Here is a 24,282-nt window from a genome sequence, read left to right on the forward strand (position 1 = left end):
TGGGATCTCTGAGTGACAAAGCCACTTCTAGGTCGAGTCCCGTCAGATGTCACCAGTGATGTTGCTATATTTATTTGGTTATAAATATGGGGGTCAATATGGTCGACTTTCTTAATCCTAATTATGAGTGTACTTTCAGAGTCGCCAGGTATCTCTTGATACCGCCACAAGGTTCAACCCGAATACCGATCAAAGAGCCAATACACCAATTAGTTAGTTCAAAGTCAATACTATTTATTTACTCACAGTAAGATCTACTCATGCACGATAATACTACAAACTAAACTATCTCTAACGCTAACGCCTATACTTAACTTCGGGTGCCCACTTAGAGGAACAATGGCCGTTGTTCGGATCTGAGGCTGCTAGGTTCGAAGAGGTTACAGGAGTACTGCTAAGGTCGTCCGTCTGGTAGCGAGCGTTGACCTTGAACCTACTTGCTTCTGGTGATGCTGGTGGATGGGTCTCTCCGCTTGAGAGCCGAATCCAAGAGAGCAAATCTCTCGTGGGGGTTCCTTCTTATATTTGGAGGGCCTTTGCACGCTTTTAGGCGGGCCTTAAACTTGGTCCCTGTTAATTGGGCAGCTTCTCGATCATTGTTATCGAACTTAACCAATAAAGGGGTGGGTGCCTTGATGGCTGGGCGTGTCTTAGGTGGCCGTTGGCCTTGCTTTGTTTGTGCCTTTTGGTTGGGGTACTAGCGCCGGGATGTCTGCGACAGTATCGGCTACCTGAGTATTAGTCCTTTGTTCCTCGGAGATGGACCATCAATATGTTAATCGACCCAGAGTTTCGATTCCGTCTGCTGACTGCTTCCCAAATATACATTCAGGCTCTGTGCCTGCTTGTTGCTCAGTATTGTCCACATTTCCCTATATTCTCTGTGAGTGTCCATTTTGTATTCTGAAAGTGGCCATCCCAGATGGCTACACGCCCTCCTTGTGATCCTCAACGCGAAGCGTGAAGGATAATATATCTGAGCCTTCTTGTTCTCTGCCTAAGTCGAGCACCCGCAATCAAGGACAGGTTCTACTCTACTGTGTCCTATGGATTGGAACTTTTACCTAAATTGCTTTATATACATAACATTATTATAAAATTCTAAGGGGCGCTATGACATTCAGGCATGCATTACAATTGAAACACGGGAACCTCTAACCTCAAACTATCCTCAGTCAATTAAAAGAATTTACAACAGTATAAACTATACAACAGCAGCATTACATGTCTCTCTATCTTGGTGGTCAAGTACAGAATTTCACATCTTTATTAGAAAAAAAATTAGTCGATGCACTTTATTCACTTAAAGCGAGTGAGGGTTTGCTGAAGTCCAACAATAGGGGTCTGAGGGTATATACCGGAGTGTGGGAGGCTTTCCTTCGCCATTTCCTAAGTCTCAGTGTCTGGATGACACTGTAGAGTATCGATATGACTAACAGTGCTTCCACGATGTAGGACAGGGAATACCGTGTGATGAATTTGTTACAACAGGTTGGTGTATCAGAGGCTGTCTCTGGGTGTGGGGTATGGCAGGGATGGGAAACATTCACGGCCTGTGGGGTAGGGGTCAGAGGGGTCGCGTCCACGCGCAACTGGAGGGATCCCACGAAGATCCAGATGTAGATCATGATGTCTGTCTTCATGTTCTCTTTTCCTTCTTGGTCTTCCTGTGCCTTCTGTTGTTATGAATTTCCTGTGGACACAAGCATAATATCTGTTATTATCTTGCTTAAGATCTCGTATGTCTGTCTGTCTGTCCTTTTATTACCAATTGCCCATTAGAATTGTCACCATATGTGACTCCCTCATTTGTTTTTTTTAAACCAAATATTTTGGGACAAGACATCCAAGAAGAAAATGCTGTCACAGCAGCCTGTATGAGCGATGCAGTGAGTGTACCATCCAAGTGTTTGAGGATGTAAATAGCATATGGGAGAGCAACCTAAGGGTCGGCGTAAAACAAACAAAAGAGTTTTGAACCAAAAGTTCTGAATGGGGTGCATATGGGCCGCGGGGCAAAAATAGGTGGAATCCCCGGGTAGGACGGTGACCAGAGCCGTAGGTGCATTACCCGAGCGTAGCTGACCAGATGGGAGTCCTCAGGCAGGGTGGGGACCAGTGCCGCTACTCAGCTGCCTGAGCGACCGGACAAGAACTTTGTGTTCATCGTGGATACTGCCTCTTGTGATTACCTTTGAATCAGAAGAGTAGCTATGATCAGTTATCTGCCGACAAAACTAGTTCCTTTAACTGCCAGTGGGCGTTAAAAGAGTGGTGGTGTGGGGACATGAATAAACTTTAGGTGAACAAACAACATTTAACATTTACAGTAACAAACATTTAAAGTGACAAACTAACACAACAAAATCGTGCAGGCTCCATCAGAAGGACACCGTAAATCTCCATCGGTTCCGTTTTACCATCATCTGGACACCTCAATGCTCTATAGCGAACAGAGTCGCAAAGGGGCTCGTCTGGTAGGAGTCAGACTCTGAGTCATCATTTTCTCCCGGTTGCCACACTTGTGACTGGAGTAGCTGTGCCAAAGCTGCGTGGGGTGAAGTGGGGTCCATCTCATCATTCCAGATGAGTCTGTAAGAATTGTCGCGCTGACAATATTTCGTGTCGAGGTTGGAGGTGGTAGGGGGCAATCCAAAGTCGTTGGGCAGTGGGTCAAGATCAGGGGCTTTTATATACGTGGTCTCAAAGGGGTCGAACGAATCCTGTTCGGAGTCGCTGGGAGTGGGGCCTGGTGCAGGAGTGTAATCGTGTGGCGGTTCCATGGGGCTGTTGCTATCGCTGTCGGTGCTGGATGAATGAAGGGAGAGGTGGAGCCGTGCCTCTGGGGGTGGAGTCGCAGTAGTGTCTGAGGATGGGCTGGACTGGTTGGGGGAGGGTAGGAATAGGTCATCCGTGGGTGGGGCGTGGTCATCTGCTGCTGCAAGTGAGGTGTGGTGTGAGTGGTTCTGTGTGCCATAAGCCGGTTTATGTGAAACCACCCAGACTTGCCATTGGGATAAGTGAACTTGTATACAGAAATGGAGTAGGGTCCTGCAAATTTGGGGGAGAGGAATGTACTGGGGTTGTATAGGGGTAGCATGACCTGCTGCCCTACTACAAATTCTGTGGCGTGTACTGTCCTGTCAAAGCAAACTTTACTTTGCTTCTTTCGTGTCCCAAGCCTAACAGCTGGGCTGCTTTTACATTATCGAGAATCTGCTATACTGCTTTGTCATGGGTGAGGGCGGTGACTGTGGGGCTGGCCAAATCACATCCGAACAAGTATTCTGTCTCCTTCATAGGTCGTCCGGTCATGAGGGTGTCGACGTGGATACTGTGTTCCTTATGAATATTAGTGCAAAGGGGAGAACTGTGTCCCAGGTGCTATTGTGCTGTTGCACCATTTTCCTGAGGGTTGCCTTGAGGGTTCTATTCATTCTCTCTACTATTCCACTTGATTGGGGGTGACAGGCAATGTGGAATTTTTGTCTGATTCCGAAAATTGTGAGGACGTTTTTCATGACGAGTCCTGTGAAATGTGAGCCTTGGTCTGACTCTATACTACGGGGAAGCCCCCATCTTGCTTAAGATGTGCTGCGTTAGGATCTTGGCTGTCATTTTTGCTGTGTTAGTTCTGGATGGAAAAGCTTCCACCCATTTGGTGAAGGTGTTGATGACCACCAACACATACTTAAAACCATTCTTGCAGGGTGGTAGGGGTCCTATATAATCAATTTGCAAATTCGTCCAGGGGCCATTAACGGGACTAAGCTGACCTTTCCTTGCGTATCTGTCCGGATTGTTCTGGGTGCAGATTAAACAGTTTTCAATGTAATGCGTTACATTGGATTTCAAATCGGGCCACCAGCAGAGAGGTCTGAGGTGGGCGAGGGTTGACTCTATGACTTGATGACCATGGTTGTCATGGAATTGACAGATAATTTGGTTTCTGTCCTGAGTGGGGACCACATAAATACCGTCTTTTAAAATTATACCGTCATGTGTCCTCAAAGTGTTCTTGTATTTATCGTAGGGGGCTGGGATGTTGCCTTTTAAAACTTCTCTGAGCTGTGCGCCTTCCTTTTGGGCCTTAGCTAAATTTTGGATATTGGTGTGTGAAACCTGGACCTCGTGTACTGGGGCACTCTCGGGAGGTTTCCAAAAGTGACCGTGTCTGGAACCTGCCTTTGCTAGGGCGCCTGCCTTAACGTTACCAGGGGGGGACGAATGATGGTGGCTACAAACTTTAATAATACCATATTTCCGATCTTTGGCTGTCCTGAGAATATGCTGGAGTAATGGGGCTGAGGGTGGGGGTTTGCCATCCGCGGAAACAAATCCTCTAGATTCCCACAGGGGTAGGAATTCCATTAAACTATTGCAGACATATAAATTGTCAGAGTATATGTCGGCTGGGGTCGGGAACGAGTCGGGATGCTCTACAATATATGCTACGGCTGCTAATTCTGCTGCCTGTGAGCCTAGATGTCCAGGCAAGATATCTCCTCTAACGCGCGTCCTCTACATATATGTCACAACCAGTAATCATTTTACCGTTCAAAACTGTGGAGGAGCCATCCACATAAATCTTTAGGGGTGCGCCAATGTCTGTGCGCTGGGGTCTCTGGGGTGCAGTGCCTGGTTTCGGGGGAGCTGACTTGGGTACAAAGGGTCTGGTGGAGATTATTTCACATTCATGTGGGGTGCCTGCGTAATGTAAATTGTCTGCGAGGAAAGTGTGTATTTTTGTCCTCTTTACTGTAATGTCCCGTCCTTGTAAGTGAAGGGTCCATCGGGCGGCACGAATTTGGCTGACTGTGCCGTACTTTAGTCTACCATCTTGTAGAAGTTGGATTGGGGTGTGCTCTGTTAAAATGGTGACAGGGTTGAGTCCTGTTACGTAGGCGAAGTATTGAACAGCCCAAAAAACTGCGAGTAGGTGCCTTTGGAGGCAGAAAATACTTGCTCTACTGCATCAAGTACTCGTGAGGCGTATGCTACGGGGCCTAAACGATCGAGTCTTTCTTGGAGGAGCACGGCTGAAAGGGTTCGGTCGGTGGTTGCAACCTCAATTGCGTATGGGGAGAGTGGATCTGGGACCTTTAATGCTGTTCTGAGGGCTCATTTTCTCAGACATAGGCGCACCCCTAAATATTTATGTGGATGGCTCCTCCACAGTTTTAAACTGTGCTGAGGGCTCATTTTAATGCATCCCCGGCATCCGTGTGCTGTGGAAGCCATTCCCATGGGGCTTGCTTCTTTAGGAGTTCGGAAAGAGGGGCTGCCTTTGTGGCAAAACCGTCGATGTGATTCCTACAGTAGCCAACCAGTCCTAGAAATGACCGGAGGGCTGTGACATTATGGAGCAGGGGTAATTCGACAATGGAGTCGATGCGTTTCTGCTCGATCTCGCGTTCGCCATGGGTGATCACTGTTCCTAAGTAAATCACTTTTACTTGTAGAATTTGGGCATTTTCTGGGGTTTACTTTACATCCAATTTCTTGAAGGAGTCCTAATAATTCGGTGAGAAGCGAAATGTGCTCTCCCTTAGTGTCTGTCCGTAGAATCAAGTCGTCGACATACTGGACAAGGCAATCGGGTCGGGAGAATTTTGCTAATCCATTCGCCAGCTGTCGGTGGAAAATGGAGGGGGAGTTGTGGAAGCCTTGTGGTAGGCACATCCACGTGTATTGCTGTCCCTGGAAGGTGAAAGCAAATTTATATTGGCACGCTTTATCCAATGGAATGGGTCAAAAGCCGTTGCTAATGTCCAAAACCGAATTTTTTTTTGACTGGAGTCCCTGTTTTAGCATTGTCTCGGGACTCGTGGCTACAGTGGGGGCTGCTACAGGGGTTACTTTGTTTAGTTCCCTATAATCGATGGTCAGTCGCCATGAGCCATCGGGTTTCCTGACGGGCCAAATTGGGGCATTGTTCATTGTGGCTACTGAACGGAGTACGCCTTGGTCAAGCAGACTCTGGATAACCTTTGCGATTATTTCCACCAAAGGTGGTGGAATTGCGGATAGCGATGAGGACTGTCGGAGGATACAGCAGGATTTAGATTGTCTGGAGACTTGGGCGGAGAGATGGCAGATGGAGTTTAATCCGGACAAATGTGAGGTAATGCATTTTGGAAGGTCTAATGCAGGTAGGGAATATACAGTGAATGGTAGAACCATCAAGAGTATTGAAAGTCAAAGAGATCTAGGAGTACAGGTCCACAGGTCATTGAAAGGGGCAACACAGGTGGAGAAGGTCGTCAAGAAGGCATACGGCATGCTTGCCTTCATTGGCCGGGGCATTGAGTATAAGAATTGGCAAGTCATGTTGCAGCTGTATAGAACCTTAGTTAGGCCACACTTGGAGTATAGTGCTCAATTCTGGTCGCCACACTACCAGAAGGATGTGGAGGCTTTAGAGAGGGTGCAGAAAAGATTTACCAGAATGTTGCCTGGTATGGAGGGCATTAGCTATGAGGAGCGGTTGAATAAACTCGGTTTGTTCTCACTGGAACGAAGGAGGTTGAGGGGAGACCTGATAGAGGTATACAAAATTATGAGGGGCATAGACAGAGTGGATAGTCAGAGGCTTTTCCCCAGGGTAGAGGGGTCAATTACTAGGGGGCATAGGTTTAAGGTGAGAGGGGCAAGGTTTAGAGTAGATGTACGAGGCAAGTTTTTTACGCAGAGGGTAGTGGGTGCCTGGAACTCGCTACCGGAGGAGGTAGTGGAAGCAGGGACGATAGGGACATTTAAGGGGCATCTTGACAAATATATGAATAGGATGGGAATAGAGGGATACGGACCCAGGAAGTGTAGGAGATTGTAGTTTAGTCGGGCAGCATGGTCGGCACGGGCTTGGAGGGCCGAAGGGCCTGTTCCTGTGCTGTTCCTTCTTTGTTCTCTTTGTTCAAAAGTAAATTGCCCATTCACTTCCCTGACCTTGAGGATAATCATGACTAAGTTCTCCCTCTGCTTGTTGGGGAAAACAGTACTGCTTTTGGGGTTGGGTCCTGTAATGTTGACTAAACCTGCTATCTTGCGCAGTCGTGCTTGTGCTGGGCAAAATAAGCTTTGTGTCGCTGCAAAACTTCTCTAACGTCTTTGTCCTGACTAATGGCTCGAGGGCCGAACCAGAAGTCTCCTACTGCGCTAATTCTGTGTGCGTAGTCTCCAATTGTGAGCATGGCGGGGGCTCATGCTGTCTTTGCCATTCTCCATATTTGTTTACGGGGTCGAACGATAGATTGTGGGAGCTCATAAAGTCTATCCCCAAAATGTGTTCGGCTGTCTGGGGTAGATCGACTAGAACTACGGGGTGTTTGGTTTTAATGTTCCCTATCTGAATCGCTACAGGAGCTGAGATGTGTCCCTGCTGCAAGTGCCCTGTAAAACCGCTGAGAGTAATGGTGTCTGTGGTGGGCCATGTGTCTCGTTGAGACATTGTGGAGGAGTTGAGCGTGGTACGGGACCCTCCTGTGTCCCAAAGAAATTCTGCGTGGTGTCCCCGGACAGTGCCTGCCACTACCAGCCTTCCGGACTTGTCCCAAAGGGTGTTGCAGACACAAGTTGGGGAGTCCGAACACCGTCAATCGGTGCCGTTCATATCTGTATTTTCGGAACGGGCGCTAACACTATGAATTGGCTTGGCCCTATTCTTATTTAGGGTATTTGCCTGCTGGTTTCGCTGCTGTTTCTGGGGGGCATTGCACTCTCGTGCATAATGTCCTAATTGTCCGCAATTGTAATATTCTTGGGATTTAGGCTGCTGTGGGCTGTTTCTTCCCTCGTTTACCCATGCGGGGTTCTGGTGCTTCCTAACTGGATGCATGTTAGCATCTGCCTGCTCTTCCTCTGCTTTACTGTAATCTGATTTTTCCTGAATGGACTGTTCCCAAGCTCGGGACAATCTCTTTAGTACCCATTTCTCATTGTGGGTCTCATCTGAGGGGTCATAATTGGCGCAAGCTCTCTGTCCTGCTTCGGTCGCGTGAGAGACTAGGATTCGAGTCCATTTGGCCATATTGTCTGGGGTCAAATGGGTGCGGGCTAACTCTCCGAATACTGCTGTGAAATGAATCCACAGGAGTCCAGCAAACTCTGTTGGGTGCTCTATGTCTTTCTGCCTACATTTATTGAGGCCTTCTACCTTATTGTAGCCGATCGCATCTAGGATCGCTGCATGCATTTCTTGGAGGGTGCCTCCTCCTACATTTTGTGGGTCGGGAAGGGCTGCCACGACTGAGGGGTCGAGGCCCAAAACTGTGAGCTTCACGTGCTCTTTCTCATCCAGGCCGTACATGGTCGCCTGTTGTTTGACTCTTGCAAAATAATGGTGTGGGTCCGATGTGGGTAGGAACGGTGTTATCTTATCACACGTGTCCCTTAATTGAGTGACGGTTAATGGGGTGGTGTACAGAAAATCTGGGTCTCCGTCTGTTGTGGCCCTGCGCTGTGTGGTGACAGGGTTCATGGGGTTATGCTCTACCTGTGCAGTTGGGGGTGGGGGTGCTTTTCTTTTCTGAGATTTGTCCTGAGTACATGTGCCAGGTACATATCGATGGCCAGTCTCATATAAATCCTGCCAATCGGGGCCATTTTCCTGATCTAACTGGGGTCCAAATATATTCTGGAATCCATTTTGTACAGAAAGCAGGGATTGCAGGTCTGTTCCTGTGCTGTACATTTCTTTGATGTGGAGATGCTGGCGTTGGACTGGGGTGAGCACAATACGAAGTCTTACAACACCAGGTTAAAGTCCAACAGGTTTGTTTCGATGTCACTTGCTTTCGGAGCGCTGCTCCTTCCTCAGGTGAATGAAGAGGTATGTTCCAGAAACATATAGATAGACAGATTCAAATATGCCAGACAATGCTTGGAATGCGAGCATTAGCAGGTGATTGAATCTTTACAGATCCAGAGATGGGGTAACCCCAGGTTAAAGAGGTGTGAATTGTGTCAAGCCAGGACAGTTGGTAGGATTTTGCAGGCCAGATGGTGGGGGATGAATGTAATGCGACATGAATCCCAGGTCCCGGTTGAGGCCGCACTCGTGTGCGGAACTTGGCTATAAGCTTCTGCTCGGCGATTCTGCGTTGTTGCCCTCCAAGCCCGTGCCGACCATGCTGCCCGACTAAACTACAATCTTCTACACTTCCTGGATCCGTATCCCTCTATTCCCATCCTATTCATGTATTTGTCAAGATGCCCCTTAAATGTCACTATCGTCCCTGCTTCCACCACCTCCTCCGGCAGCGAGTTCCAGGCACCCACTACCCTCTGCGTAAAAAAACTTGCCTCGTACATCTTCTCTAAACCTTGCCCCTCTCACCTTAAACCTATGCCCCCTAGTAATTGACCCCTCTACCCCGGGGAAAAGCCTCTGACTATCCACTCTGTCTATGCCCCTCATAATTTTGTAGACCTCTATCAGGTCGCCCCTCAACCTCCTTCGTTCCAGTGAGAACAAACCGAGTTTATTCAACCGCTCCTCATAGCTAATGCCCACCATACCAGGCACCATTCTGGTAAATCTCTTCCGCACCCTCTCTAAAGCCTTCTGGTAGTGTGGCGACCAGAATTGAACACTATACTCCAAGTGTGGCCTAACTAAGGTTCTATACAGCTGCAACATGACTTGCCAATTCTTATACTCAATGCCCCGGCCAATGAAGGCAAGCATGCCCTATGCCTTCTTGACTACCTTCTCCACCTGTGTTGCCCCTTTCAGTGACCTGTGGACCTGTACTCCTAGATCTCTTTGACTTTCAATACTCTTGAGGGTTCTACCATTCACTGTATATTCCCTACCTTCATTAGACCTTCCAAAATGCATTACCTCACATTTGTCCGGATTAAACTCCATCTGCCATCTCTCCGCCCAAGTCTCCAAACAATCTAAATCCTGCTGTATCCTCTGACAGTCCTCATCGCTATCCGCAATTCCACCAACCTTTGTGTCGTCTGCAAACTTACTAATCAGACCAGTTACATTTTCCTCCAAATCATTTATATATACTACAAACAGCAAAGGTCCCACCACTGATCCCTGTGGAACACCACTGGTCACAGCCCTCCAATTAGAAAAGCATCCTTCCATTGCTACTCTCTGCCTTCTATGACCTAGCCAGTTCTGTATCCACCTTGCCAGCTCACCCCTGATCCCGTGTGACTTCACCTTTTGTACTAGTCTACCATGAGGGACCTTGTCAAAGGCCTTACTGAAGTCCATATAGACAACATCCACTGCCCTACCTGCATCAATCATCTTAGTGACCTCCTCGAAAAACTCTTATCAAGTTAGTGAGACACGACCTCCCCTTCACAAAACCATGCTGCCTCTCACTAATACGTCCATTTGCTTCCAAATGGGAGTAGATCCTGTCTCGAAGAATTCTCTCCAGTAATTTCCCTACCACTGAAGTAAGGCTCACCGGCCTGTAGTTCCCTGGATTATCCTTGCTACCCTTCTTAAACAGAGGAACAACATTGGCTATTCTCCAGTCCTCCGGGACATCCCCTGAAGACAGTGAGGATCCAAAGATTTCTGTCAAGGCCTCAGCAATTTCCTCTCCAGCCTCCTTCAGTATTCTGGGGTAGATCCCGTCAGGCCCTGGGGACTTATCTACCGTAATATTTTTTAAGACACCCAATACCTCGTCTTTTTGGATCTCAATGTGACCCAGGCTATCTACACACCCTTCTCCAGACTCAACATCTACCAATTTCGTCTCTTTGGTGAATACTGATGCAAAGTTTTCATTTAGTACCTCGCCCATTTCCTCTGGCTCCACACATAGATTCCCTTGCCTATCCTTCAGTGGGCCAACCCTTTCCCTGGCTACCCTCTTGCTTTTTATGTACGTGTAAAAAGCCTTGGGATTTTCCTTAACCCTATTTGCCAATGACTTTTCGTGACCCCTTCTAGCCCTCCTGACTCCCTCACTATTCTTATTTCTCTCTTCAATCTCTCTGCGGAGCATCCTCACGACCTCCTCTGTGCCTCGCAATTGTGCCATGCAGGACACGATTGCCATCGTCTTATGAGCTTTCCCTAAGCTTTTCTTATGAATCTCGGTCAGGTTCTCCTATACTTCCGGGACCTGTTTCCTCATTTGCACAAAATTCACTCCAAAGGGGCAATCCTTGCCCTTTGAGATATTTTCTAATTTCCTCTTCCCATACGGGTCACTGCCCTACTCTACTGGTTGCTGCGACCTCGAATTCCTGGGGTTCATAAGGCGTACATTGCCTTCAATGGCATTTCTACTGCTATCTCTCGGTTTCTACCGAATTTGGAACGGGGGGAATAAAGTGATGATGTAAACACGGGTACGGCTTGCGTTATTTTCCGATCTACAAAACTCCCGACAGTTTTACGCAACAAAATCTATCAGGTTTACCTTATATCCCTTGTTAGTACGCATGCAAATAACACACTTCCGAATCTTGGTGGTTTGATCGATATTCCCGTACCAGCCTCCCCGAACAGGCGCCGGAATGTGGCGACTAGGGGCTTTTCACAGTAACTTCATTTGAAGCCCCCACTTGTGACAATAAGCAATTTTCATTTCATTATTGGTCTTATGCTTGTGGTTTTTACTTTTTCCAATTGGATTTCTAATTCAAATTTGGGATCTCTGAGTGACAAAGCCACTTCTAGGTCGAGTCCCGTCAGATGTCACCAGTGATGTTGCTATATTTATTTGGTTATAAATATGGGGGTCAATATGGTCGACTTTCTTAATCCTAATTATGAGTGTACTTTCAGAGTCGCCAGGTATCTCTTGATACCGCCACAAGGTTCAACCCGAATACCGATCAAAGAGCCAATACACCAATTAGTTAGCTCAAAGTCAATACTATTTATTTACACACAGTAAGATGTACTCGTGCACGATAATACTACGAACTAACTATCTCTAATGCTAACACCTATACTTAACTTTGGGTGCCCACTTAGTTAGAGGAACAATGGCCGTTGTTCGGATCTGAGGCTGTTGGGTTCGAAGAGGTAACAGGAGTACAGCTAAGGTCGTCCGTCTGGTAGCGAGCGTTGACCTTGAACTTACTTGCTTCTGGTGATGCTGGTGGATGGGTCTCTCCGCTTGAGAGCCAAATCCAAGAGAGCGAATCTCTCGTGGGGGTTCCTTCTTATATTTGGAGGGCCTTCGCACGCTTTTAGGCGGGCCTTAAACTTGGTCCCAATTAATTGGGCAGCTTCTCGATCATTGTTATCGATCTTAACCAATAAAGGGGTGGGTGCCTTGATGGCTGGGCGTGTCTTAGGTGGCCGTTGGCCTTGCTTTGTTTGTGTCTTTCGATTGGGGTACTGGCGCCGGGATGTCTGCCACAGTATCGGCTACCTGAGTCCTTTGTTCCTCGGAGATGGGCCATCAATATATTAATCGACCCAGAGTTTTGATTCCGTCTGCTGACTGCTTCCCAAATATACATTCAGGCTCTGTGCCTGCTTGTTGCTTAGTATTGTCCACATTTCCCTATATTCTCTGTGAGTGTCCATTTTGTATTCTGAAAGTGGCCATCCCAGATGGTTACAACCCTCAAACATCCGCCCCAATCTAGATTCTTCAGTTACTGCCTAATGCTGTTGATAATTAGCCTTCCCCCAATTTAGCAACTTCTCCAGAGGACCACTGTTATCGTTATCTCACAGTACCTTAAAACTTACTGAATTATGGTCACTGTTCTCAAAATTCTCCCCTACTGAAATTTCGACCACCTGGCCGGGCTCATTCCCCAGTACCAGGTCCAGCAAGGCCCCTTCCCTAGTTGGACTATCTACATATTTCCAAGAAGCCCTCCTGGATGCTCCTTACCAAATCTGCTGCATCCAAGCCCCTAGCACTAAGTGAATCCCAGTCAATATAGGGGAAGTTAAAATCACCCACCACAGCAACCTGTTGCTTTTACACCTTTCCAAAATCTGCCTACATATCTGCTCCTCTATCTCCCACTGGCTGTGGGGAGGCTGTGGGTAAACCCCCAACATTGTGACTGCACCCTCCTATTCCTGAGCTTTACCCATTAACCTCGCTTCATGAGACCTCTGAGGTCTTCCCCCACAGTACAGCTAAGATATTATTCTTAACCAGTAGTGCAACTGCCCTACCCCATTTACATCCCACCCTATCCTGCCTGAAACATATAAATCCTGGAACGTTTAGCTGCCAATCCTGACCTTTCTTTCCGTCCCTCAACCAAATCTCTGAAATGGCGACAAAATAATAGTTCCAAGTACTAATCCAAGCTCTAGGTTCATCCGCCTTACCTGTAATACTTCTCGCATTGAAATAAATGCTCTTCAGACGTTTCATTTTTATTCTGCAATTATTTGTATACTGAAATGTTCATAATTTTGCAAACCTTTTATTCGTTTATACGTTTTCATTTTCATGATGCAGCACGGTAGCCTTGTGGATAGTACAATTGCTTCACAGCTCCAGGGTCCCAGGTTCGATTCCAGCTTGGGTCACTGTCTGTGCGGAGTCTGCACATCCTCCCCGTGTGTGCGTGGGTTTCCTCCGGGTGCTCCGGTTTCCTCCCACAGTCCAAAGATGTGCGGGTTAGGTGGATTGGCCATGATAAATTGCCCTTAGTGTCCAAAATTGCCCTTAGTGTTGGGTGGGGTTACTGGGTTATGGGGATAGGGTGGCGGTGTTGACCTTGGGTAGGGTGCTCTTTCCAAGAGCCGGTGCAGACCCGATGGGCCGAATGGCCTCCTTCTGCTCTGTAAATTCTATGATAAACTATGATGGGAATGGGAATGGGGATGGGAACCGATGTAGGAAGTCAGTGGGGACAGAAACAAAAGGCAGGAAGGGAGAGTGTGTAAAGCATGACCTGAGAAAGCAGGGCAGAGAGCAAGGAAGGTCTACATTAAACTGCATTTATTTCAATGCAAGGGGCCTGACGGGCAAAGCGGATGAACTCAGGGCATGGACGGGCACATGGGACTGGGATATTATAGCTATGACTGAAACATGGCTAAGGGAGGGGCAGGACTGGCAGCTCAATGTTCCGGGGTACAGATGCTATAGAAAGGATAGAACAGGAGGTAAGAGAGGAGGGGGAGTGGCGTTTTTGATTAGGGAGAACATCACGGCAGTACTTAGAGGGGATATATCCGAGGGTTCGCCCACTGAGTCTATATGGGTGGAACTGAAAAATAAGACTGGAGAGATCACCTTGGTAGGACTGTACTACAGGCCCCCAAATAGTCAGCGGGAAATTGAGGAGCAAATATGTAAGGAGATTACAGATAGCTGCAAGAATAATAGGGTGGTAGTAGTAGGGGACTTTAACTTTCCCAACATTGACTGGGACAGCCATAGCATTAGGGGCTTGGATGGAGGGAAAATTGTTGAGTGTATTCAGGAGGAATTTCTCATTCAGCATGTGGATGGACCGACTAGAGAGGGGGCAAAACTTGACCTCGTCTTGGGAAATAAGGAAGGGCAAGTGACAGAAGTGCTAGTGAGAGATCACTTTGGGACAAGTGACCATAACTCCATTAGTTTTAAGATAGCTATGGAGAATGATAGGTCTGGCCCAAGAGTTAAAATTCTTAATTGGGGCAAGGCCAATTTTGATGGTATCAGACAGGAACTTGCAGAGGTAGATTGGGGGAGACTGTTGGCAGGCAAAGGGACGGCTGGTAAATGGGAGGCTTTTAAAAATGTGTTAACCAGGGTGCAGGGTAAGCACATTCCCTTTAGAGTGAAGGGTAAGGCTGGTAGAAGTAGGGAACCCTGGATGACTCGAGATATTGAGACTCTGGTCAAAAAGAAGAAGGAGGCAAATGACGTACATAAGCAACTGGGATCAAGTGGATCCCTAGAAGAGGAGAGATTGTCGAAATAGAGTTAAGAGGGAAATCAGGAGGGCAAAAAGGGGACATGAAATTGCTTTGGCAAATAATGCAAGGGAGAATCCAAAGAGATTCTACAAATACATAAAGGGGAAAAGAGTAACTAGGGACAGAGTAGGGCCTCTTAAGGATCAACAAGGGCATCTATGTGCAGAGCCACAAGAGTTGGGTGAGATCCTGAATGAATATTTCTCATCGGTATTCACGGTGGAGAAAGGCATGGATGTTAGGAAACTAAGGGAAATAAATAGTGATGTCTTGAGAAGTGTGCATATTACAGAGGAGGAGGTGCTGGAAGTCTTAAAGCGCATCAAGGTAGATAAATCCCCGGGACCTGATGAAATGTATCCCAGGGTGTTGTGGGAGGCTAGGGAGGAAATTGCGGGTCCCCCAACAGAGATATTTGAATCATCGGCAGCCACAGGTGAGGTGCCTGAAGATTGGAGAGTGGCGAATGTTGTGCCCTTGTTTAAGAAGGGCAGCAGGGAAAAGCCTGGGAACTACAGACCGGTGAGCCTAACGTCTGTAGTAGGTAAGTTGCTAGAAGGTATTCTGAGAGACAGGATCTACAAGCATTTAGAGAGGCAAGGACTGATTCGGGGCAGTCAGCATGGCTTTGTGCGTGGAAAATCATGTCTCACAAATTTGATTGAGTTTTTTGAGGGGGTGACCAAGAAGGTAGATGAGGGCAGTGCAGTAGACGTTGTCTACATAGACTTTAGCAAAGCCTTTGACAAGGTACCGCATGGTAGGTTGTTGCAAAAGGTTAAAGCTCACGGGATCCAGGGTGAGGTTGCCAATTGGATTCAAAATTGGCTGGACGACAGAAGACAGAGGGTGGTTGTAGAGGGTTGTTTTTCAAACTGGAGGCCTGTGACCAGTGGTGTGCCTCAGGGATCGGTGCTGGGTCCACTGTTATTTGTGATTTATATTAATGATTTGGATGAGAATTTAGGAGGCATGGTTAGTAAGTTTGCAGATGACACCAAGATTGGTGGCACAGTGGATAGTGAAGAAGGTTATCTAGGATTGCAACGGGATCTTGATCAATTCGGCCAGTGGGCCGACGAATGGCAGATGGAGTTTAATTTAGATAAATGTGAGGTGATGCATTTTGGCAGATCGAATCAGGCCAGGACCTACTCAGTTAATGGTATGGCGTTGGGGAGAGTTATAGAACAAAGAGATCTAGGAGTCCAGGTTCATAGCTCCTTGAAGGTGGAGTCGCAGGTGGACAGGGTGGTGAAGAAGGCATTCGGCATGCTTGGTTTCATTGGTCAGAACATTGAATTACAGGAGTTGGGACGTCTTGTTGAACATAGAACATAGAACAATACAGCGCCGTACAGGCCCTTCGGCCCACGATGTTGCACCGAAACAAAAGCCATCTAACCTACACTATGCCATTATCATCCATATGTTTATCCAATAAACTTTTAAATGCCCTCAATGTTGGCGAGTTCACTACTGTAGCAGGTAGGGCATTCCACGGCCTCACTACTCTTTGCGTAAAGAACCTACCTCTGACCTCTGTCCTATATCTATTACCCCTCAGTTTAAAGTTATGTCCCCTCGTGCCAGCCATATCCATCCGCGGGAGAAGGCTCTCACTGTCCACCCTATCCAACCCCCTGAACATTTTGTATGCCTCTATTAAGTCTCCTCTTAACCTTCTTCTCTCCGACGAAAACAACCTCAAGTCCATCAGCCTTTCCTCATAAGATTTTCCCTCCATACCAGGCAACATCCTGGTAAATCTCCTCTGCACCCGCTCCAAAGCCTCCACGTCCTTCCTATAATGCGGTGACCAGAACTGTACGCAATACTCCAAATGCGGCCGTACCAGAGTTCTGTACAGCTGCAACATGACCTCCCGAATCCGGAACTCAATCCCTCTACCAATAAAGGCCAACACTCCATAGGCCTTCTTCACAACCCTATCAACCTGGGTGGCAACTTTCAGGGATCTATGTACATGGACACCTAGATCCCTCTGCTCATCCACACTTTCAAGAACTTTACCATTAGCCAAATATTCCGCATTCCTGTTATTCCTTCCAAAGTGAATCACCTCACACTTCTCTACATTAAACTCCATTTGCCACCTCTCAGCCCAGCTCTGCAGCTTATCTATATCCCTCTGTAACCTGCTACATCCTTCCACACTATCGACAACACCACCGACTTTAGTATCGTCTGCAAATTTACTCACCCACCCTTCTGCGCCTTCCTCTAGGTCATTGATAAAAATGACAAACAGCAACGGCCCCAGAACAGATCCTTGTGGTACTCCACTTGTGACTGTACTCCATTCTGAACATTTCCCATCAACCACCACCCTCTGTCTTCTTTCAGCTAGCCAATTTCTGATCCACATCTCTAAATCACCCTCAATCCCCAGCCTCCGTATTTTTTGCAATAGCCTACCGTGGGGAACCTTATCAAACGCTTTGCTGAAATCCATATACACCACATCAACTGCTCTACCCTTGTCTACCTGTTTAGTCACCTTCTCAAAGAACTCAATAAGGTTTGTGAGGCATGACCTACCCTTCACAAAGCCATGCTGACTATCCCTGATCATATTATTCCTATCTAGATGATTATAAATCTTGTCTCTTATAATCCCCTCCAAGACTTTACCCACTACAGACGTGAGGCTCACCGGTCTATAGTTGCCGGGGTTGTCTCTGCTCCCCTTTTTGAACAAAGGGACCACATTTGCTGTCCTCCAGTCCTCGAGCACTATTCCTGTAGCCAATGATGACATAAAAATCAAAGCCAAAGGTCCAGCAATCTCTTCCCTGGCCTCCCAGAGAATCCTAGGATAAATCCCATCAGGTCCCGGGGACTTATCTATTTTCAGCCTGTCCAGAATTGCCAACACCTCTTCCCTACGTACCTCAATGCCATCTATTCTATTAGCCTGGGGCTCAGCATTCTCCTCCACAACATTATCTTTTTCCTGAGTGAATACTGACGAAAAATATTCATTTAGTATCTCACCTATCTCTTCAGACTGCACACACAATTTCCCATCCCTGTCCTTGACTGGTCCTACTCTTTCCCTAGTCATTCGCTTATTCCTGACATACCTATAGAAAGCTTTTGGGTTTTCCTTGATCCTTCCTGCCAAATACTTCTCATGTCCCCTCCTTGCTCGTCTTAGCTCTCTCTTTAGATCCTTCCTCGCTACCTTGTAACTATCCATCGCCCCAACCGAAACTTCACACTTCATCTTCACATAGGCCTCCTTCTTCCTCTTAACAAGAGATTCCACTTCCTTGGTAAACCACGGTTCCCTCGCTCGACGCCTTCCTCCCTGTCTGACCGGTACATACTTATCAAGAACACGCAGTAGCTGATCCTTGAACAAGCCCCACTTATCCAGTGTGCCCAACACTTGCAGCCTACTTCTCCACCTTATCCCCCCCAAGTCACGTCTAATGGCATCATAATTGCCCTTCCCCCAGCTATAACTCTTGCCCTTGCGGTGTATACTTATCCCTTTCCATCATTAACGTAAACGTCACCGAATTTTGGTCACTGTCCCCAAAGTGCTCTCCTACCTCCAAATCCAACACCTGGCCTGGTTCATTACCCAAGACAGTTGTACAAGACATTGGTACGGCCACACTTGGAATACTGTGTGCAGTTCTGGTCACCCTATTATAGGAAGGATATTATTAAACTGGAAAGAGTGCAGAAAAGATTTACTAGGATGTTGCCGGGACTTGATGGTTTGAGTTATTAGGAGAGGCTGGATAGACTGGGACTTTTTTCCTTGGAGCGTAGGAGGCTTAGGGGTGATCTTATAGAGGTCTATAAAATAATGAGGGGCATAGATGAGGTAGATAGTCAACATCTTTTCCCAAAGGTAGGGGAGTCTAAAACTAGAGGGCATAGGTTTAAGGTGAGAGGGGAGAGATTCAGAAGGGCCCAGAGGGGCAATTTCTTCACTCAGAGGGTAGTGAGTGTCTGGAATGGGCTGCCAGAGGTAGTAGTAGAGGCGGGTACAATTGTGTCTTTTAAAAAGCATTTAGATAGTTACATGGGTAAGATGGGTATAGAGGGTTATGGGCCAAGTGCGGGCAACTGGGACTAGCTTAATGGTAAAAACTGGGCGGCATGGACTGGTTGTGCCGAAGGGCCTGTTTCCATGCTGTAAACTTCTATGATTCTATGATTGCTTGCTTGTTCTATTTGTATTGCCGTCGCAATTCAGCATCTGTCACCAAGTTGATTTTCAAATAGAATAATTATCTACCTAATCACATAATTGGAAGTTCATTGGAGACTGTGTAAGGCATTTTCTGTTTAATGGATCGAAATTGGTACCAGAAGTCAGCTTCTGAAAGTCACGCTGACCATGTCAATGATTCTTGTTTCACAGGGACTGGAGGGAGAGGACGACGGTGCTATTAGCATGCTCTCTGATAACACTGCCAAACTTACATCAGCAGTCAGGTATGTATTCATGTGAAAAGATATTGCATCCACTCGTCTGTATTTTTCAGAGTTTGTATTTGTAGACCAGCATTTCTCTAATTAGTGTGGACATTATTTATTGCCAAAAAGTTACTTTCACTCTCTATAAAATCTTCTAAAATTAAGCGAGAACATACACTTTGTTGTGAAATAAATAAATAATCTCAGCAACATCTCAGAGATACGTGATAACCAGGTAACTACATAACCAGATCCCCCCTCATTCTTCTAAAATCCAGTGAATATAATCCTAACCAACTCAATCTCTCCTCATACATCAGTCCCGCTATTCCAGGAATCAGCCTGGTCAGCTATAGTCCGTCTCGTTCTGTTTTTTGTTTTGTTTGTATCATTTTAATAAGAACTAGTGCATTTTGTTTAACCAATGTAAATGGCATCTTGCTTCCTTTCAGAAATGCGTTGTATTAAAATTGTCTAAAAATGCATTGTATTATATTAAAATTTCATAAAGAAGAGTTTGAAGTTGACTATCATACAATTGCAATGGTGCTTGTTTTTGATTTTTAAATCAAGATTTGTCTTTTTTTAGAAAGTGAAATATACTCTGCTAATTTCTACCCATCTCCCTTAAAGCTCTCTCCCCGAACTGCTACAGAAAAAGAGACTTATTGATCTTCATACAAATTTGGCAACAGCTGTTTTGGAGCACATTAAGGTATAATATTTATTGCTGCTTCATTTCATGGTGATTTCACCATCAAATAATTTTGCGTAGAATAACTCTATTTCTAATTTTTGTTTTAAATGTTCCAGCAGTCAGCAGTTTGTATAACCAGAATGGTCAACATCTCTGAGCCTCTCTATTTGAATGGGTCAAAGAGTAGATTTTCCATAACTGTTCTACTGTAAAACCTGAACAAATATTTAAATCCTTTTAATGGTTATGTGGTATTCTCTAGTGTATAAAAGTCTCAAACTCAAAAAGAATATTGTTTTCCAGTCCAAGGACAACTGTGACCACAGCTTTGTAGCAAATTAACCAGGATGGCTTAGAACATTATCTTTTCAACTGATTTCCTGTTTTGAATCCAGTTTAGACTACTGAAATGGAAGTCTTCCATCTCCCATGACCATCAAAGCTGCATGTTAAATAAGCTAGGACAATCCTAATTTGATTTTGTTTTATCTTTGTATAAATCTATTTGGTAAAATGGCTTATAATTCAAAATTGATTGGCAATCTCCCCTCAAGAGGCTAGATGGCCAAATCGTGTTGTCCCATTAGTGCAATAAATTCCGATTAAGGCACTGTGTTGGTCCTGAATACAGGGATTTCATCTAATTCACGCTGGAACTGACATTGGATTACTTAAAGTAAGAAATGCTCCATTTCCAATGCTCATATCCTCATCTTCACTCCAGAAAAAATAATAGAATTGATCGATGAATGATATGAGTGAAATATTCACTGTTATTTGTTATTGCTACTTTTGTAATAACTGACATCTGTTTTCCATGTTCTCTGAATCCTGCTGATGCAAAGGAAATTCTGTTTTCATTTTGTGCTTACAGAGCCAAATTTAATCATCTTGGGCACAATTGTTTTGATTCTACTTCATGGCGATGTATAGTTCCTGAATGATTGATGCAGCTTAATACTGTAGATGTTGCGCTTATTTTCCCTCTTCTAGTCTACTGAGCAGCCTACATTGTCTTCAGTCTAAGCCGTTTTAACCTTCATGGCTGCTGCTATTATCTATTATCTACTGATAAAAACGCACATCATTTTCTTCCCTTTATTCCGACTGAATGGGATTTGTCAATTCCATGTGTCACCCTAAAGGCTAAGCTAAGAATCTGGAAATCTCACCAGATATAGACATAGACATAGAATTTACAGTGCAGAAGGAGGCCATTCGGCCCATCGAGTCTGCACCGGCTCTTGGAAAGAGCACCCTACCGAAGGTCCAAACCTCCACCCTATCCCCATAACCCAGTAACCCCACCTAATCCCCATAACCCAGTAACCCCACCCTACGGGCAATTTTGGACACTATGGGCAATTTAGCATGGCCAATCCACCTAACCCGCACATCTTTGGACTGTGGGAGGAAACCGGAGAACCCGGAGGAAACCCACGCACACACGGGGAGAACGTGCAAACTCCGCACAGACAGTGACCCAAGCCGGAATCGAACCTGGGACCCTGGAGCTGTGAAGCAATTGTGCTAACCACCATGCTACCGTGCTGCCCCTAAATGACATGAACAAGTACTTTAACTTTCCAGTGGAAACTCTGGGTAATTCCTGCAAAGTGATTAATGCATCTGCAGCCTTTGGGGACAATTTGTGCTTCATTGTCTTGGATCATTTACCAATCTTTGTGTCAAAAGGAAACAAGAAATATATCATGCTATTGGGATCTTGACAGTTAATGTGGCATAAAGGATATGAAAATATTTTTGGGAATCTGGGAGATTTCTTCCAGTTGCACCGTAAAAAGAAACCTACCCACCTACCCATTTTCTGAAGTTATTCTAAGCAGTGAATAAAAACAACTTGGTATTTCTATAGCACCTTAAAGTAGTGAAACATCATAAGGCACTTAACAAGAGTGTTATCAAACAGATTTTGACACTTAAGGTAATATTGGGTAGATACCCCAAATTAGGAAAGAGTGGTCGCTAGGCAGAGAGTTTAAGGGGGAAATTCCAGAACTTAGTGTCTTGGTCGCTGAAGGCACACCGCCAGTGGTGGAGCAATTAAAATCAATTCTCCGATGTATTGGTTGAGAAATGGGTTACGGGTTCTCTACTACTGTCCTTCATGCCTATCTTCACTAGTCAATATATGCATTGAGATTCACACATTATAAAATTGGCCTTGTAAATAGGACCCAAGGCATTTGCTCACTTGATGTTGGTAGAGGGCATATCAAAGTTATTCGGCGGGATAATGGTTAACCTGATCAGATAATTGCTTGCTGTTTATCGTGCTTATCGTGCAAGCTCATGAATGAGCTTTAAGTCCGCCACTTACAGTCCTGAAAAGTGTTTTCTCTGTACCTCAAACTACCTGGAAGGAAAGATTTGAGCAACAGGTGAAGCTGGCATTTCATGCTGCTACATTGCAGTAGTAACACATGGTATTCTCCACCAACAGGATGCTGCCGTGATTGGACAGCACTTACTGAACAATCCCAAAGAACACACGATGGCTGTATTAACATGCACTTTTTCTGTCATTTTACTCCATGTAATGCATGCCATGCGCTTTACATCCTTTCTCAGCTGCAACATTAGAAGGATTTGCTTTTCTTATGTGAGTGTTGTGTGTGGAGTTTGCATGTTCTCCCGTGTCTGTGTGGGTTTTCTCTGGGTGCTCCGGTTTCCATATGAATGGACAAATGTATGTCAGATGGAATATAATGTGGATAAAAGTGAGGATATCCACTTTGGTAAAAAAACAGGAAGGCTGAATGGCCAAAAATTGAGAGAGGGGAATGGACAACGAGACATGGTTTTGTAAGAGGATTTGAGTACAGGAGTAAGGATATCTTGCTGCAATTATACGGGGCCTTGGTGAGACCACAACTGGAATGTTATGTGCAGTTTTAGTCCCCTTCTCTGAGGATGGATGTTCATGCTAAAGAGGGAGCTCAGCAAAGGATTACGAGAGACTGATTCCTGGGATGGCAGGACTGACAAAAAAACCATGAAAGTACAGCACGGGAACAGGCCATTCGGCCCTCCAAGCCTGTGCGTACCATGCTGCCCATCTAACCTAAACCTTCTACAATTACGGGGCCCGTATCCCTCTATTCCTATTCTATTCCATGTATTTGTCAAGATGACTCTTAAACGTCACTATCGTACCTGCTTCCACCACCACCTCCTGCAGCAAGTTCCAGACACCCGCTACTCTCTGTGTAAAAAAACTTCCCTTGCGCATTTCCTCTCAACATTGCCCCTTGCACCTTCAATCTATGCCCGCTGGTAATTGACTCTTCCACCCTGGGAAAAAGATTCTGACTGTCCACTTTGTCCATGCCCCTCATAAACTTGTAGACTTCCATCAGGTCGCCCCTCGACCTCTTGCGTTCCCGTGAGAACAAACTGAGTTTATCCAACTTCTCCTCATATCTAATGCCCTCCATACCAGGCAACATCCGAGTTTTGTACCGCTCTGGCAAAGCCTCCCTGCTCTTATATTCTATGCCCCAGTCAATAGGCACCTGAGGAAGGAGCTATGCTCCGAAAGCTAGTGATTCGAAACAAACCTGTTGGACTTTAACCTGGTGTTGTAAGACTTTTTACTGTGCTCACCCCAGTCCAACGCTGGCATCTCCACATCAGTCAATAAAGGCAGGTATCCCATATGCCATTTCAACCACATTATCTACCTGTTGTGTTGCCTTCAGGAACATAGAACATAACAGTCAATGTTGCGCCGACCTGTGAAACCACTCTAAAGCCCATCTACACTATTCCCTTATCGTCCATATGTCTATCCAATGACCATTTAAATGCCCTTAGTGTTGGCGAGTCCACTACTGTTGCAGGCAGGGCATACCACGCCCTTACTACTCTCTGAGTAAAGAACTTACCTTTGACATCTGTCCTATATCTATCTCCCCTCAATTTAAAGCTATGTCCCCTCGTGCTAGACATCACCATCCGAGGAAAAAGGCTCTCACTGTCCACCCTATCCAATCCTCTGATCATCTTGTATGCCTCAATTAAGTCACCTCTTAACCTTCTTCTCTCTAACGAAAACAGCCTCAAGTCCCTCAGCCTTTCCTCATAAGATCTTCCCTCCATACCAGGCAACATTCTGGTAAATCTCCTCTGCACCCTTTCCAATGTTTCCACATCCTTCCTATAATGCGGCGACCAGAATTGCACGCAATACTCCAAATGCGGCCGCACCAGAGTTTTGTAC

At 45.9% G+C, this 24,282-nt stretch overlaps 1 protein-coding gene across 6 annotated transcripts in view; it reads left to right on the top strand.

Annotated features, from left to right (window-relative positions):
• Nucleotides 1-24,282, top strand: part of scfd1 (sec1 family domain containing 1) — a 568,533-nt gene that overhangs the window by 247,836 nt on the left and 296,415 nt on the right. For all 6 annotated transcript variants that reach the window (XM_072488067.1, XM_072488091.1, XM_072488100.1 and 3 more), the window contains 2 exons: nucleotides 19,287-19,360; nucleotides 19,976-20,057. In XM_072488067.1, coding sequence (XP_072344168.1) covers nucleotides 19,287-19,360; nucleotides 19,976-20,057 — 156 coding nt within the window. The remainder of the gene's footprint in view (nucleotides 1-19,286; nucleotides 19,361-19,975; nucleotides 20,058-24,282) is intronic.

Source organism: Scyliorhinus torazame, chromosome 2, assembly GCF_047496885.1.
Source record: "Scyliorhinus torazame isolate Kashiwa2021f chromosome 2, sScyTor2.1, whole genome shotgun sequence".
NCBI classification, from domain to species: domain Eukaryota; kingdom Metazoa; phylum Chordata; class Chondrichthyes; order Carcharhiniformes; family Scyliorhinidae; genus Scyliorhinus; species Scyliorhinus torazame.